This window comes from Salvia hispanica, chromosome 2 (assembly GCF_029641045.1).
Source record: "Salvia hispanica isolate PSC_SH4W2 chromosome 2, Shi_PSC_v1, whole genome shotgun sequence".
NCBI classification, from domain to species: Eukaryota; Viridiplantae; Streptophyta; class Magnoliopsida; order Lamiales; family Lamiaceae; genus Salvia; species Salvia hispanica.
Window position 1 is genome coordinate 7,698,020 of NC_142693.1, and position 17,415 is coordinate 7,715,434.

General features: G+C 33.5%; 3 protein-coding genes across 3 annotated transcripts; 1 reads left to right on the top strand and 2 right to left on the bottom strand.

Moving 5' to 3' along the window:
• The first annotated feature begins 785 nt into the window (after nucleotides 1-785).
• Nucleotides 786-3,844, top strand: LOC125222763 (pentatricopeptide (PPR) repeat-containing protein). The gene has a single exon (XM_048125557.2). It carries the CDS (start codon nucleotides 926-928, stop codon nucleotides 3,689-3,691), a length of 2,766 nt encoding a protein of 921 aa, XP_047981514.1. The 5' UTR covers nucleotides 786-925; the 3' UTR covers nucleotides 3,692-3,844.
• Nucleotides 3,845-4,059: 215 nt separating this feature from the next.
• LOC125222770 (zinc finger CCCH domain-containing protein 1-like) lies at nucleotides 4,060-5,916 on the bottom strand. The gene is made up of 3 exons (XM_048125570.2): nucleotides 5,792-5,916; nucleotides 4,441-5,282; nucleotides 4,060-4,317 (listed from the first exon to the last, which is right to left on the bottom strand). The coding sequence occupies exons 1-3, from the start codon at nucleotides 5,844-5,846 to the stop codon at nucleotides 4,213-4,215; spliced, it is 1,002 nt and encodes a 333-aa protein (XP_047981527.1). The 5' UTR covers nucleotides 5,847-5,916; the 3' UTR covers nucleotides 4,060-4,212.
• Nucleotides 5,917-8,964: 3,048 nt separating this feature from the next.
• On the bottom strand, nucleotides 8,965-10,825 carry LOC125201150 (abscisic acid receptor PYL3-like). Its single transcript, XM_048099155.1, has 3 exons — nucleotides 10,624-10,825; nucleotides 9,772-9,987; nucleotides 8,965-9,581 (listed from the first exon to the last, which is right to left on the bottom strand). The coding sequence occupies exons 1-3, from the start codon at nucleotides 10,720-10,722 to the stop codon at nucleotides 9,354-9,356; spliced, it is 543 nt and encodes a 180-aa protein (XP_047955112.1). The 5' UTR covers nucleotides 10,723-10,825; the 3' UTR covers nucleotides 8,965-9,353.
• Nucleotides 10,826-17,415: the final 6,590 nt, after the last annotated feature.

A 17,415-nucleotide genomic window follows, 5' to 3' on the forward strand; every position in this document is an offset into this window, starting at 1 on the left:
CAGATTTGCAGACAAATGTTTGATCTTTAATTTTGGTGGCTAACTGGTATAGTCGTACACCGGTATTCTGAGGCTTCTTCTTACATGATCTTTATGCCAAATCCTTCGTTAAAAAGATTTATAAATCTTTATGCTAACCGGTACTATAATGGAAGAAATTGTGTTCACTTAAAATTAAAAAAATGTAAAATATTTATATAAATATAGGGTATATCGGGACTAACGGCCCGTAAAATTCAAAATAAGAATACCCAATCCCGCCCGCCCCGTTTCCTGATTCCGTCGGATAGCGGGTATCCGATACCCGACGGGTATTGGGTCATGTAGGGAATTATCCGTTACCCGCTACCCGTTTCGTCACCCCTACTTACATCCATGTAGGAATTTTTAACTATTAATACAATTTTATTGTGGAATAAATAAAAATAAATCTAAATTTTATGGTAATTTTTTTAGCCAATTTTAAAAATTACATTATGGATCAAAATATGACCAATTTCATTATTTTTTCGATAATTTACCAGATTCTCTCCTGTTTTCTTTTAACGATGAGGTATTTTTTTTTCAATTTATGTATTCTAAAATCAAATTTAATTTAGAAAAGTTAAATTTTATGTGCAAAATCAGATAGTATATAAGAACAAAATGAGTTCAATTCAATAAAAAAAATGCAAATTTGGTAGGCGATTATTCCTAAAAGAGAATAATTCACAATTTAACATAAAACAAATCATAAAAAGAGAATAACAAAGATCTGATTCTTTATCTTCAGTTGGGATAACCTTATCCACAAACAGAAAGACAAAATCTCTATTACAGCACATCTCTCTCTCTCCATGTTAACTCCCTCCAAATTTGTTTACCAACCGCCATGTCTTGAGCTGCAGACGACTCTTTGCCAATAAAGAATAGATTCTGAGCTTAAATGGAAGCCATAAATACATTTCATCACTTACCAAATAGAAATTTCACCACCAAATTCAGCCAACTAAAATCTGCAGCAGTGTGTGGTGTTGACACTGCTTCTCCTCCGCCTTCAATTCCCAACATATTGTCCAACCTTTCTTCCCTCAGTACAGCCAAAGCAAGACATGCCCAGATCATAAAAATGCCAAATGAGGAAGATTTAGACATCAAGGTGCAGTCTTTGATCACATCCTATTTGGAGCTCCAAGACTTCCACTCTGCAGCCATGGTGTTCTTCCTTGATTTGGAGCACAACTACTTGCACTGGAACACTTTCTTGGAGGATTTCAAGAATAAAGGTGGAGACCCCACTGAGATTCTCCAAGTTTCTGCTGAATTACACAATATGGGAGTGGTTTTTGGGAGTGAAAATCTAATCATGCTTCTCAAAATGTGTGCCAACCTGAGGGATTCATGGCTAGGCCTGGAGATTCATGTCTGCCTAATCAAGAGAGGCTTTGATCAAGATATGCATGCAAAGGCTGCATTGATGAACTTCTATGGGAGCTGTTGGGGCTCGGATTCAGCCAAAAAGGTGTTCCATGAAACATCGGATCACACATCTCTGTTGTGGAATGAAGCTGTTTTGGTGGCTCTGAGGAATGAGGAATGGTTTAAGGGTGTCGATGTCTTTCGACGTATGCAGTTTTCGTCCACGAAGGTTGACAGCAATGCTTTCACCATTACTAGAGTTCTTCAAGCTTGTGGGAAGATGGGAGCTCTTGATGAGGGGAAGCAGATACATGGATACATCCTGAGAAAAGCAATCGAATCGAATTTATCCATATGCAACTCACTCATCTTTATGTACTCGAAAAATGGCAATGTGGAACAAGCACGAGCTGTATTTGATCTAATGCAAAATCGAAACCTATCTACGTGGAACGCAATCATCTTCGGTTATGCAGCACATGGTCATCTTGACGATGCATGGGAGCTATTGCGTGAAATGGAAACTTACAATATTAAGCCGGATATCGTCACTTGGAACAGCCTTCTATCTGGGCATCTTCATCATGGATCATGCCAAGAAGTGCTCAACATCTTACAGCATATGCAGAATGGGGGTTTTAAACCAAACAACAGGTCCACTACCGCGGTTCTTCAAGCTGTGAGTGAGCTCCATTACCTCCCCATTGGAAAGGAAATTCATTGCTATGTTATAAGAAATGGGATTGATTCTGATCTTCATGTAATGACTTCATTGTTAGACATGTATGTGAAGAATGGTGACTTAAATAGTGCTCGAGCTGTTTTTGATGGCATGGTGTGTAGAAACGTCTTTGCTTGGAATGCGATGATTTCTGGATATTCATTCAAGGGGGATTTTGAGAAAGCTGACAAACTCATGAAGCTTATGAAGGGAGAGGGAGTCGAGCCAGATCTAGTCACATATAACAGCATGGTGTCTGGCTACTCAGTGGCAGGGCGAATTGATGAAGCCCTCGACATGATGAAGCAAATTAAGAATTCTGGGTTAGCTCCCAATGTGGTGTCATGGACTGCTCTTATATCAGGTAGTTGCCAAAACGGATACCACAGACAAGCGCTAGACTTTTTTTACCAGATGCAAGCAGAAGGTGTGAAGCCAAACTCGGCTACTATTGCAACCTTATGTAGAGCTTGTGCAGGCTTGTCTCTTCTGCAGAGGGGAAAAGAGGCGCACTGCATTAGTATTAGAAATGAATATGTAGAAGACGCGTTTGTGTGTACGTCCCTGATCGACATGTATAGCAAGTGTGGCAGTTTGGAGACTGCTTACCGTGTTTTTCAGGCAGCCGAGAATAAAACATTAGCTTCCTGGAACTCCATGATGATGGGATTCTCTTCGTATGGCCATGGGAAGGAAGCGATCTCTCTGTTCCACAGAATGCGGGAAGAAAAGAAAATCCAGCCAGATCCCATAACCATGACAGCTCTGCTCACAGGATGCAAGCATTCTGGTTTGATTGATGAAGGATGGAGACTCTTCGACAGCATGGAGACAGAATACAGGATAACTCCAACCATTCAACACTATTCCTGCATGGTGGATCTTCTTGCAAGGGCAGGATATCTTGACGAAGCATGGGATTTCATCAGTCAGATGCCAGTAGAGCCCGATTCAACAGTATGGGGCGCGATTCTTGGATCTTGTCGAACCCATGGCAGCCTCCAGCTGGGAGAGATTGCTGCAAAGCAACTCTTCAAATTAGAACCAGAGAATCCTGCTAACTATGTGCTGTTGATGAACATGTATACAGCTTCAGAAAGATGGGATGATGTAGACAGGGTCCGAGATTTGATGGAACGTCGTTCCCTGAAAATAGGAAATGTCTGGAGCTGGATAGAAATCAACAACACAGTCCATGTTTTTTCAGCATCAGGGAAGCCACATCAAAGAGATGGAGAAGTCTATTTTGAACTGTATCATCTAGTATCTGAAATCAAGAGCATGGGATACTTACCAGACACCAAATGTGTGCATCTGAACACTGACGACGAGAGGGAGAAGGAGAAGGCACTGCTTTCTCATACAGAGAAAAGAGCAATCACATTCGGCCTGATCCAAACAAAGACCAATACACCAGTCAGGGTGATCAAGAATACAACAATTTGTGCAGACTGCCACACCTTTGCCGAATACACTTCCCTGTTAAGAAAGCGCGAGATCATCCTCAAAGATGGCATACGGTTTCACCATTTTAAAGAAGGCAAGTGTTCCTGCAGAGGGTTGTTGCGATGAAACCTTGTAAATTGTTAACTGAAACGAGCAAGAGACAATGAGTTGTTGCGATGAAACCTTGTAAATTGTTAACTGGAACAAGCATGACAATTGTCCCTGTACATACCAAGAGGTGGAGATTACAGCTGTGAATATACAAAATTCTTTGTATCATTTTTGAGATGATGACATTTCCTGTGCTTTTATATGCAAGCTCGGTGCCAAGTAAAAACAGAAAAACGAAAATGGCAAAACCTGAATTGTAATCAAATTACAATAAGTTTGGGGTGATTTTTGAATAATTATGAACAGAGTGACAGCAAGAGCATCCATGCTGAATCGAGGCGAGAGAGAGAGAGAGAAACTGAAGAAAACATTCAACAGGGAAATAAATTGTGAAAGCTATTCTCTAAGAATACATGACTAATTGTTCAATATACAACAGTATCATCAAAATGGAAAAGTCGATACAAGTAATAAAATTGATCTTACAATGAGAAGACAAAAACAAACAGAATTTAGCCAAAACATTATTTGCGATGTCATTTTCCTTCGGCGGCCTTTCTCTTGCGTATCTCAAAGGCAGTATTGAATATCCCATACGTAGGCTCGTTGCAAACAAAGCACTTCTTATTTTTTGCATGATGCTGTGTGAAAAATAAAACACCATCATAAGCAAAAAAGTAGATTCATTTTGATTCTCTGTTATTTTGTAGAAATAAGATAAGATAAAAGCATATCTTGCTCAAGGAAAGATCAAATTATAGTACCTTCAACGCACAATGCTCGCAGAAATAGTGCTTGCACTTGGTCACGACAGCATCCACAAAAGGCTCCCTACAAATGAAGCAAGCGAATGGCAGTGCGTTCTCATCTTCCTCATCACTTGTTGCAGGACTATCGTCGTCATCATCATCACCACCCTTATTTCGCATAGCCATTTTTCTAGCCCTCGCCTTCTCCTTTTCATCCCACTCCTGCTCAAGCTGCCAACCTGACTTGTAATCGCCTCTATCGTGCATAAACTTGCACGAATCTCCATAACCACAGTAGCCAGTTTCTTTATAGTCTTTACAAATGTCAGGCTGATAGTCAAACCTTGCCGACACTCTTATGTGGGCAGATGCCCTCAGAGGTCCATGAGCTCCACCGGCCTTTTCGCTGGCAACAGTATGCTCTCTCCGGAATCCAGCCTTATAATCTGTATACCCATGTAAACCTTTATACAACTTCTCGTCCCCAGCACTCTTGTTCTTGCCCTTCAATGCCGCTTCAGCTTGCTTCAGAACACGCTCTCTAATCGCCCGGGCATCCCTTGAGAAGTCGGTCTCTGTCTCTAAAGTGGCAGTCGCCCTACTATCATTTTGGACCTGAATTTCTCTGGATGACTCATACTCAAAGACAGATTCTTTCTGTTTTTCAGGCTCAGACCCTTTCGAAGTCTTCAACGGACCACTAGAAAAGAGCAGCTTGTTGTCAGCTGCAGCCTGTTTCTTCTTATACACCACTGCGCTCCCAGAGTTAGAATCTTCTTCTTCGCCTTCCGCCTCTTCAACGGCGGTTCGTTTCCTAATGTTCTTCCCCTTTGATGGCTTCCTAAAGAAATTGCACACTGGAAACGAGATCATTTCAGCACATGAATATCTCTAATTTGGGAAAAAATTGTCAAATCTATTCGGATTTCTCCATTGAATACAGCTGACTTTAGTTTAAAACAAAAAACATCTACTCCATTATGCATCAAAATCAAATACTCTAACAATTAGAAGCTTCAAAATCGATATCAGTGAAACCAGTGCATAAAATTTGAGGAAATAATAATACAGTGCCATTCCCCTTTGACAATTACACTACCGAAACCCTAACTGCGTAACAAAATACTGAATTCACTCGCAATTCCCACACAAACTCCACATTCAAAGGTAGAGAATAACATACGAAATTCGAGCTACTAGATAACGATCCAAATCAACTTGGCTATGAATTAGAAACATAAACAAACGAACAAAATCAAACATAAGCATTGAATCTAGGCAAAAAAAAAAAAAGGAAATTCAAACACACGCCTTCGTGCATATAAATCTAAATTGCTACTACGGAAAACAAATTATCAGAACTCACCGTTAGAACCCTCACCGGTGGCGGCGGCGCCTCCATCAGCTTCCTCTCCCGCCATAACCGCGATTTCCTCTTTGTTCTTCGTTGCAGCTTATTTTCTTCTATTCTCTCTCCTATTTCCACTCTTGCCATGTAATGGGCCTGGGTTACTTCAATTAAATAATAATGGGCTCTCCAAACGAGCTCAGTATGTCGGTTTATGTATTGTTTGGGTTTAATTAATTAGTAGTACCCTTTTTAAAATAAATTTTTAAGTTGTGTGTTGGATTCTAATATTATGTCTTAAAGCTATAATGTATTGAATCATGATATTATTATTCTATATTTACAAATGAAATATTATTTAGTAAATTAAGTGTGGTTTGCCAATCACTTACTCATGTTGGTCTATTTAAAAAAAAAATCTATTTTTAGTCATGGTAAGTTACAAATTATATTTTCACGAGTCATGAGATTGTAGTCTACAGTGATGACGAGGTTGATGTTACTTTTGATTTGTTATTATATTATTTACTAAAAATTTTCTAGAGTTTAGGAATTATAATTGATCGGTTCAAATTCTATATGTTCATTTATTATTTATTATTACTATTTGGTATATTGTTTAAGATTTATAGATTTTTCATTTATATTTAATGGAATTTATATAATTTATTGATATATCTATATTTAAATTACTAAAGGTAGTGTACATAATTAGAATTGAGTTGAGTTTGATTTATTCATTAGATAATATATTATTGTTCAATATTTTTACTTATTTGATTTTTTAGGCTCCTCAAAATATTATAATATTTGAATAAATTATCATATATTAATTTTTAAAATTTGGCTAAAATGAATAATATATTGATTGTGAAATTTTATTTCGGTGTTAGTTTGCCCCTGTTAGTCTATTTTTGAAAAGATATATTTTTGGTCATGGTCAATTGTATGTTGTATTTTCAAAAGTTACAGAAAATTTTGTTTAAAATGACGAGGTTGACGCTTGCTTTTGATTCTCTTATCATGTTTACCAAGAAGTTTTCTTTAGATTAAAACTATTACTATAATTTATTGATTTATGATATTAGTATTCTATCTTGATGGATGTAATGTTTTGAACATTACTTACTAATTGTCACTATTTGTAATAAAATTTAACTTTAATAATTAATATTATAATATTTAATTATAGTATAATTAAAGTGTGGTTGAATTATAGTACTTTAATCTATTTTTTTAAACAATTATTTATTTATGAAAACGTATAATTTTATTAAAATACTCTATTCATTTTATCGATGATAAAAAAAATATAAAAAAATTAACTAATTAAAATTGACAACGTGTAAACCTTTTTGAAAAAATCAGTCTTCAGTTGTGGATAATTATATGTTGCTTTATCTAGAGTCACAAGCCGTGAGGTCTGGAAATTTTAGTTTGTGGAGATGAAAATGATAGTTGAGTGATTCTACTATTAATGTTGTTTACAAAGAACTAATTCAAAATTTATGAACGTTTGTTGTTGTTTTAATAAGTTCTTTTGTTTGCACTTATAAATACCTATGTCTTGTTGATCGAACGAAATCATGAACTATTCATTCGTTCAAATTATTTGATTTTTTTTCTATTGGATTTAGTAGAACATTTTCCTTTATTAGTCTATCTTATTCTATTTCATCCACACATCTCCTATTTTGTTATTTCTTTTATTTAATATTACTACATTCATGTATTCAAATTATATAAAATGTATGATGAGTATGAAATGTTTCATTTAGAGTATGTCGAGAGAAGTACAAATTTATTTTTGTTATTGTTTATAATTTTTTAATTGTTTATAATGTTATGAATATTTTTTATAATTAGTTTATAGGGGCATGTTAGGATGCCACCACCCCTTAAAATAACACCATACCACCTTTCTTAGCCAATCATTTGTACACGTGGACGAATAATAAGCTGCCACGTGGCAAAAAAAGACCCCCAAAAAAGACGGCCAACAATTTGTTGGTCTTTATACAACAATTTTTCTTGTCCAGCAATATCCGACACACTATACAACAATCTATAGATTGTTGTGTATTGTTTGTAATATTGCTGTGTAGTGTTTATAGTATTGCTGTATAAATGGTGTCACGGTGTCACTTTAAGAGGGGTTGTCATTTTAACACAAATCTTAGATTATATTCTTATCTGTAAATATATTTTTAAATTATTTACTCTATATTTTTATTTTAATATATTTATCTATGAATATATCTTTATTATTTGAAAATCTTTTGTCCCGTGTGTAGCACGGGAGTAAATCAATTAATGGTTACGATGTCTCTATTCTTTTTTTTCTTTTTGAAGAGTTCTGAAATCCATTTTCAGGCATCAATTTGTAGTCATATACTCATATGGATCCGATTCGACTTCCTTGTATAAAGAAGATATAAAAGATGTGGTCTAACTTTAATTGACAAATTTGTATCTCATCATTCGTTTGGGAATGAGGCAAACATAGCTTTCGGGGCTCGGGTTCAAGTGGTTCTTCGAGGCTAATGGATTCAAGTTCAAGTCTACCAGGACACAATCTTTACATTTCTATTTACTTACCGATGAAAAAATAGAAAAATCTCTCCCTTTCAATTCAAATCATTCCTTCTTTTTCATCATGATACAAAAACAATGGAGCAAAACATGATAGAATTTTTTTTATAGATAAGGTTGAGACTGAAATGATGGATTTAAAGGAATATATTTTCGTATCCCTCGTTTCCCTATACCCTTTGAAATGATGGTTTGGATTAAGGTTATGTTACAATTGCTTAGTTATATATATGCATACCCCATGTACTTCCAAAAAAATGATACAATCAACTACATAATCATGTGATTTATACTTTCTCTTTCACTAAATCTAGGAGAAATAGTACAAGCTTATCTACGAAGATACTCAATTTTATGGAAAAGGACCTTAGTTCACGAGGGAAACATCAAGTCATTCAAAACAAACCACTTTACTATCTTACTATTTGAGGCCAAATCAATAAAGCGATTTAGCTAATGGAATACCCAAAAATGAAGAAACAAGATGAACCAGTCGAAGAAAACGACACTAAATATCTATCTTTATCCAAGCATGTTATCTCCACCTACAACTAAATGAAAGTGATACAAGCCAAAAACAAAATGATGAAAAATTATCATGATAAACGAAAGAAATCATTGACAATACGAAAGTTCCAACATTTGGGCCGACCTAGTCGGTCGAGTGAACGATCCCATGACTGAGAGAAACACAGTTCGACAAAAATCACCTCGGAATCACCCAATAAAAGACTAGGAACGATCCCGAGAAGCACAAAACATGTACATTTCACATATACATATACACATAGCCTTGTAATTTGCAAAGAGGCAAGAGATTCACAAACAATTTGTACATACATGGATGCATTCTTGGTCTACTAGGAATAACTTACTCCATCAGAAAACATACAGACTCGCAACAAGAGGAGAGGCAAACTGTCCTAGAGTGTCCAAGAAAACCCGACAAAATCTTGATGGCAACGAAGGATTTCGTTGGAATGGCCTATCAAAGTAGAGTAGGTGGTTGGCTGGTGGAAACTAGTCCTCTCATTGCCATTCTTTCGGAGACATCAGCCAAAGACTTGAGGTTGCAGTTGATTAGGGCTTTCACGAAGTAGCACGTTTCGTCTTGAGTATTCCCATTGGGCACATCCACAACAAATGATTCAATAACTTTTGTCCCTTCAGTCCCATCAATTACATCGGGATGGACTGTGATTATTGACGAGTAATTCTGCAAGATCCGGTAGTTTTTAAGCATTTTGATTATGCAAGGTTATAACAAAACATATTTAATGTTCTAATCAATCTCCTACATTTGATGGTTCTCATCGATCTTCCACAAGTTGTTTGTTTGTGAATTATTATCGAACTACCATTGAGCTACATACTCCGAAATATGAGCAGAACAGAACAAGATGTACCTTAAGTCTATGATCACCACCAACAAACTTGACTCCAAGTATATGTTCTTGATCATCGAGCATTTCCAACCTCTCGGTGCTCGTTGTTGCAGGGAGTCCTGACTTCACATTGACCTCTCTAACACTCCCAATCTTCAGATCACCTTGAACAATGCACCGACTAACAAAGGGCTTGTACTTCTGTGGCTGATCGAATCTCCTAACCAACGACCAAACCTAAACAAACACATAGAAGTCAGTCTTGATACCTAAGTCAATTTAGAAGCCATCTAACCATAAAACAAGATGAACCGCATCAATTCACATTCAAACAAAACATCAATTTCTCAGCAGTCCAGTTTTGCATAAGGGCTTAGGGTGATTTTCACCCCTTTTCTTCTCATTCAATGAATCAGCTATCCTGTTTCTATCGAAGAGAAGCCAAGGAAACCAAATCACCAAAGCATATCTTTCACTAAAGATTTGAGCTTTTCACCATTCATCTTTAAACTAGCAATACACAAGATCCAAATTCACCTATAATTTACATTTTAAAACTAGTATCCCAAAAAAACAAGGGATCAAGATCAAATTTTCAACACCTGGGCCTAAATTAGATACCAAATAAAAAATTCCAAGAAATATCAGTCAAGCCATAAGTTTTCATCAAAGCCCATATCTTTGATCTCACACAAAGGCCAACATATATCAAGAAGAAGAAAAAAATCAAGAATCCAGAGAGAGAAAAGCAAAAACACAGAGGCCCACAACTCATCACTGCAATTCAAAGCTAAAAAATTCAATCCCAAGAAATTGAGAAAATAAAGATCTAATCTTTACAAAAGAAAAACACAGTATTGTGCAAGAATTTACAATGTCAACTGGCGCCTTGATGTGCTTGACCACGCAAGAAGAGCACTGATGCTCGCAGGGCTGATGCCGGTGGTATCTACTCACACACTCTGCCTCCATTTTTTCCCTCGAAATTCCACAAATTCAATAGTCAAGAAGCAATTTTGGGGATGAAAAAAGGATTAACGAAGCCTTGAATTAAAAGTGTGAAAGTGCATGAATCTAGATTGTGTTGTGCGTTATATTAAATGGGGAGTGTCACCATCAGCGTGCACCGACCCGGCCCACCACGGATGACCAAAAGCGCTTTTAAGCCAAGCTTTTTTCATTTACAAAATTATCTTTCAATTTGATATTTTCTCAACCATTGACAATTATGGATCTTGTCATGACCTTTAGTGTGGAAAATGATTTGGATGAACATTAGGGTTCGGTTATTGGTTGATCGATATAGTATTCATTAATGGGGAACAGTTTTGTTGGATAGCTAGCTTTTCTAGTGATTTCTACAATTTAATTACTGTCTTTCATGTGACAGCATTTATGAAACTTCGTTGTATTTAAATATTCAATCCACTTTTATGAAAAATATGTATGTTTGGTAGTGGACAATGCAAATTTAAATATAAAATTAATGTAGATATTAGAAAGAGTTATAGAAATATGATTGGAATATTGTAGTAGAAAATGTGACATGTCTTATTAGAGAGAAATTTACCAAAATTAAAGCCGGAATGATTTTTGTTATGAATCAAATTGCAAAAAAATATTGGTTGCAGGGCAATATATTTTTATAAACGATCTCATATGAGGAAACACCGGTGAAAGTCTGTAATGTGCTGAAGATGTATGAGTCGTGTAGAATAATGGATTTTTTTATACGATGAAATTTACCAAAATTGAAGTTGGAATGATTTTTATTATGAAATAGTTTGAAAAAAAATTAAATTATTGGTCGCAAGGGATGCAATATTTTCTATAAACGATCTCATATAATGAAACATTGGTGAAAGCCTGAAAGGTGTTGAAGATGTTTGAGTCAGGTAAAATAACAATTTTTTGTTTATATGAGGTGATTTTTTTTCTTTTATTTTTGTTGTTAATGTTGCTCATTTATCATTTCTATATTTTATAATTTATTGGGTGTTCTCATTTTATTACTTTATATGTTACTAGGATATGAAAATATACGAACAATGTCTAAATGATAAGCACCTTCCATGAACAATTCTTTCAAAGAGATAAAGTGTTTAGATATTTTATAACAATCCATCATGTGTATGTAGATTTGGCATCACATGAAAAACAACGAGTTGGCCATATCCCGGCAAGATAAATGGATAAAGTCTTACTCCTTTACTGTCTCATAACAAAATTACAAACAAAATGAGAAAGGCAATTCTAAGACAATAATTCACCAAGCCAGTCTAGTATTGGTACAAAGGGGTTTAGGATAAGGAATCAACAACCGCAAATGATGATATATGAATGGTTGTGCTCTAGATCTTTTTCTTTTGGCCAATCACATTTGTTCTATCAAGAAAGTTAGGCTTCATGTGATTTGGTCTAACCTTTTTTGCACTCATGGGTCCTCAACTAGTTTCCCACTTTGCTTTAGGTTGTTAAATGGCGTTTCACTCACTTCTTGCATCGCACACTTGTCGCTCTATGTGTGGAGGGTTTATCCAACTTGGATTTATATTTCATAAACTCCATGTGGACACGTGTCGCCCTCTCGATTTCAGATCAAATGGGCATTAATGGGTGTGGGGAGTGGTTAATTCTCAAAATCAAAGGTCTTTGGTTCGAGTCCACTGTGACGGAAACTTTCAGTTTATGTTCACATGTCCATCAAAATTAAACGGGCATGAATGCTTTAGGATTACATAGAATATGTATGTGATTGAAGTGAGAAACTGTACGATGAATTTACCTATGTTAAATGACATTCATACGCTAATAAATACTCAAAGATGATAAATATTTAGAAAATAGTTAAATGAGTTCCATGACTTTTTTTAAATGACAGATGATAATATTATACACATCTAATTAAGGGTATATTACTATATATGTGTTGTGTGTAACCATATGAAAACTGCATTATATGGTGTCCTTTTACTATCAATAGTTAATAGTAGAAGATTATATATCAAATTTGATTGGAGTTTGTTGGTAGGTCGCTCTCAGTTAGATGGATAAACATTTTACAGTTGCAGATATTTTGTAGTAGAGATTGACTAATTTTAGTTGAGATCTTATTAATTTCCTTGATTTATAGCACTAGCAAATATGCATCTACATCATAGCATGTTAGAGTAGAGGTTTAGACGTTTTCAATCATCTATTCCCAAATCCAACTCCAAATTTTAAAACTAATTATTGGTAGTTTGAATTAGTACAATTGATTTCTGTTGGAAGTACTTCAATCAATTAGTACCACAATACAAGGTCAACCAGATTTAGCACATGTAAAAGTATATGCTTTTATTCTACTGGTATATAATACAAATATAATTTATTTATTAGGCTTTAAATTATTGTGCCCTAGGGCTCCCACCACTTCAAACTTTTACTTTTCAACTTAAAAAATATCAGTATTTGTGAGACTTCCATCAAACAAAAAATGCAATAAAATATGCTAGTTTTACGAATCTCATATAGTAGCATTATAAATTCACAGACTTAAACCCATGACATTTTCCGTTCGTCCCTAATTATGGTACATTAATTCATAAAAACTATCACTTGTTTTGATAAAATTATACTCCCTCCGTCCTCCCTAATTTGTCACCATTTAACCCGATACAAGTTTTAAGAAATATAGTAGAAAGTGAGTTGAAAAAGTTAGTGGCACGTGAATTCCTATTTATATATAAGTTTTATAATAAAATGTTAGTGGAATGAGTTAGTGGAATATGAGGTCTACTACCAAAAATTGTAATAGTGAAAGGTGACAAATTTTTAGGGACGGACGAAAATAAAAATAAGTGACAAATTTTCAGGAACGGGAGGAATAATAAATAACTAAAGTAGTGAAAAAATAAAGTAGAAGAGAGAATAATGTAGAGGAGAGTCCTCTTTACATTATTCTCTTTTTTAATTTTATTTTTTCTCCACTTTAATTATTTATTATCATTTTTCCAAAACATGTGTGAAAAGGCCAACATTTCATATTTAATAGGACAGAGGGAGTAGACATTATATTTCAATATTTCATATCATGATTTATCTAGGAACCCAAAGTTACGGACCATATACCTAGGCATGAGAGAGAGAACGTGTCAATGTGTTAAACTACAGAACTTATTACGTGAGACCATCTCTAATTATACTCTAAAAATGAATTTTGGTGTAGAATTCTTCACTAATCATACACCAAACTCAAACTTATTTTGGTGTTTTTTGTAAAACAACATCAAATATGGTGTTACTGTAAAAATTTGTGAGATAAAAACTTAAAAATGGTGTAAATTTTGAATTTGGTGTAAATAGTTGGAGTAAAACTACTTTTTAGTGTGATGTTTACTCAAAAATGAATTTGAGTTTGGTGTAAATGGATGGAGATGGTCTGAAAAATCTAATTTCTTCATGTTAGAAAATCATAATTCCACGTCTCAAATTAGCCCGAGATATTTCTTTTTGAAAATTAAAAATTATAGCGTTAAGTGAATTTAGTGGGAAGATAGTAAAATAATAAGTGAAAAAAGAATAAAGAGTAGAATAATAAGTGAAAAAAGAATAAAGAAAAAAAAATAAAAGAATTGGTTTTTGTGAAAGAGAAAAATACTCATTTAGCTTTAGATACTCCAAAAAGAATGATAATTACCTTGAAACATATGGAGTAATAGATCAGTAAAATTAAATTAGAAAGTGTGCTTGGTTTCACTAAGCCCTTACGTTATGTAATATATGCATTCTAAAAACTTTAATTAAACATGACAGTTCGTAAATTTCAAGTAAAATAATTATATAGTGCAATAGATAGTTAGATTTATGTGCTTTGGAAAATTTGACATAAGAAAATTCATGATTAAATACTCTTGTTAATGGTTAGTGTCATTTCTATTCGTGTCACCATGTAAAATAACCTCCAAACTACATATCAGATACAAGAGCTAGTAAAAATCTATAGTAATATTTTAAAGTCCTTTTAAATTAATAATATCCATCACTTTTAAAACGAAAATAGAGACCTCAGTATGAGTTGTACAATGATAAAGTATGTACAAGTAAAATTTCTGTACTTATATACTATGGGCTATTTTGATATACATATAAGTGGCTATATTGGGCCTAGTTAATGTTTTGAGAGGAATCGGCCCAAACTCTTATAAAACTTGTACTCCCAATGATTATCTGCAAAATTTCAGTCTTTATGCTAACATCAATATATTTTGTTAAATTATGATTTTATGGTGTATGAAATTGATTTTAAATCCGAATGGCTATATAACGAGAAAAGACTGAAATAAGTGATAAATTTCAATTCGAGCAAATTCTACTTTCAAGGAAAAAAATTTCTACTATAAGATTCAATTAGCTAGATAGTTTATATATATAGGGGTGTGTAGTTCATGTATCCTAATTTCTATTTATTTCTACATCTCTATAGAATACTGTTATAAACGTAGGATATATGTATATTATACACGCACGGACGCACCTTACAATCAGTATAATACTACCATACCATTTAATGAATCCAAGAACCAATTTGAAGTGATTTTTGTCTTATTTTGTGTTGTCTTTTCACATTAATCCCTCCATCAGTATAATTTTACAGTTAATCCTCAAGTTATTCTATTCAAATTGTTGGTAGTAGTTTTAAATTGTCAATAGTTATGACTATTCTTAGGATTCTCAATCACTCTCTTTTGTCTTTTTCATAAAACAATAGTTCATTTTTTTATGTTGATCCTTCGACAAAAATTAATCACTTTTTATTTTCATTTACAGATATTATTCCACAACCTATTCCCTCATTATTTATCATTTTTATCATATGACTAATCACTTTTTAAAACTCAAAATACATTATTATTTTAATCGTTACCAACATTATTTGTACTCGTAGTGTGACAATTAATACTCTACTAAACCACTTTTATTAAAAATTGGTCGTTTCGTACCGTATAATTTTAGGTTTTATCATAAAAAAACTCACCGTATACATTAATATTTTCCAACATTATTCGCACTCACAATACTCGAATTCACTTTGACTAAAATTTGTACCTTATTTTTTTAGGCTTTTTGTTATAGAGGCGGTTTAGTTTTAGTTTTTAGTTAAATCATCTTCATTTAGACTAATTATGTTTTAGGCCATGTTTTCATGCAAGTCTTGCTTAACTACTTAGTCTCCGACTATTGACTATTGACTATATTGACTATAATGTGAATATGGGACCGGCCAATTAGAACCACTTATTTGTTATGTATAAATAAAAAAAATATTATATTTAATTTATCCCAATATATCCAATAATATTTAGATGTATTCGACAAATTATGACTCTTAATATACAATTATTTATTTATTTATTTTATGAGGATTAACTAATAAACATAATTCTTAAACTTACATTCATGATTAATCACCATTATGCTCACACCACCTCCACTATTTCTATTTGATCACTATTAACTATACATGTATTTGATCATAATAATACTAGGTACTATTAAGATTTAAGAATATCTTTTGTTACCAAATTTTATTGTCACGTGGTTAGCGATCCAGGCTTTTTACTTTTAGTTTCACATTAATAAATACTGATTACCTACCTATATAATCGCATAAAGATTATTTTTCTTACACGGATAAATTGAGGTAAATGTGAAGGCTTTGAGTTAGAATTTGATGTTTTCTCCGCTCACCAAAAATAAGTCTAAATGAGTTATAGATGAATTTGAATAAAGTATTCTGAGTGAGAAAAAGTCTATTAGTAATGATTAAAATTAAATACAGTATATATTATTCTCAGAGAAAATGGTAGAACATACTACTACTTACTATATATTTCATGGACGGATAGGATGAACTATGAAGTACTATATTTCCACACGTTCCAATGAATTTATGGTAAGCACAATTGTCACTTTGTAATAATTGTAAAACCAAATAAAACGAACTCATATTAAGTTATAAAATTAATGCCTCAGACCCTCAACTCTCAAGCAAGAAAGAAATTATTTTGCATTAATCCCTCTTAGCCAATAACTTAAATTTGAATCTTCAGAATTAAATGCTAAAATCACGCCACAAAAAATTACTAATAGAACATAGCTAAGTCTACCTAGCCCAAGACTTGATCACGTGTGCTTCAATTGGTCTTTTCTTACCCTCTAAAATTTAGTATAAAACGAGATCATGCCGTGTGAAATTATAACTATTCGACATTATCATATAGACAATTAAGAGGTGTTTATTTTTATTTTTAAACAAGCTGTTTATTGAAATATATTGAGATGGGATAATCGTATACAAGTTAAAATTACATTAATTGTATAATTAAGAAAATTAACTTTGATAATCGACGGTAAATAAGTATCTGAAAAGTTGTTCAAAAAAATATATACATCAAATAAATGTGAATTAATAATTACTAATTTTTTTACTTCATGAATAACTTAATTAATTAATACATCCGCCATAAACTAGTGATCTATTTTATCATTTTGACATGTCCCAATCCTATTACTATCTTATTCTATTTTTAATAACTACACATACTACAAATTAATCAAATTAAAATAACTATAAAAACGAAACCCTCATTTCAGTAGCAAAATACATAAATCAAAAATTAG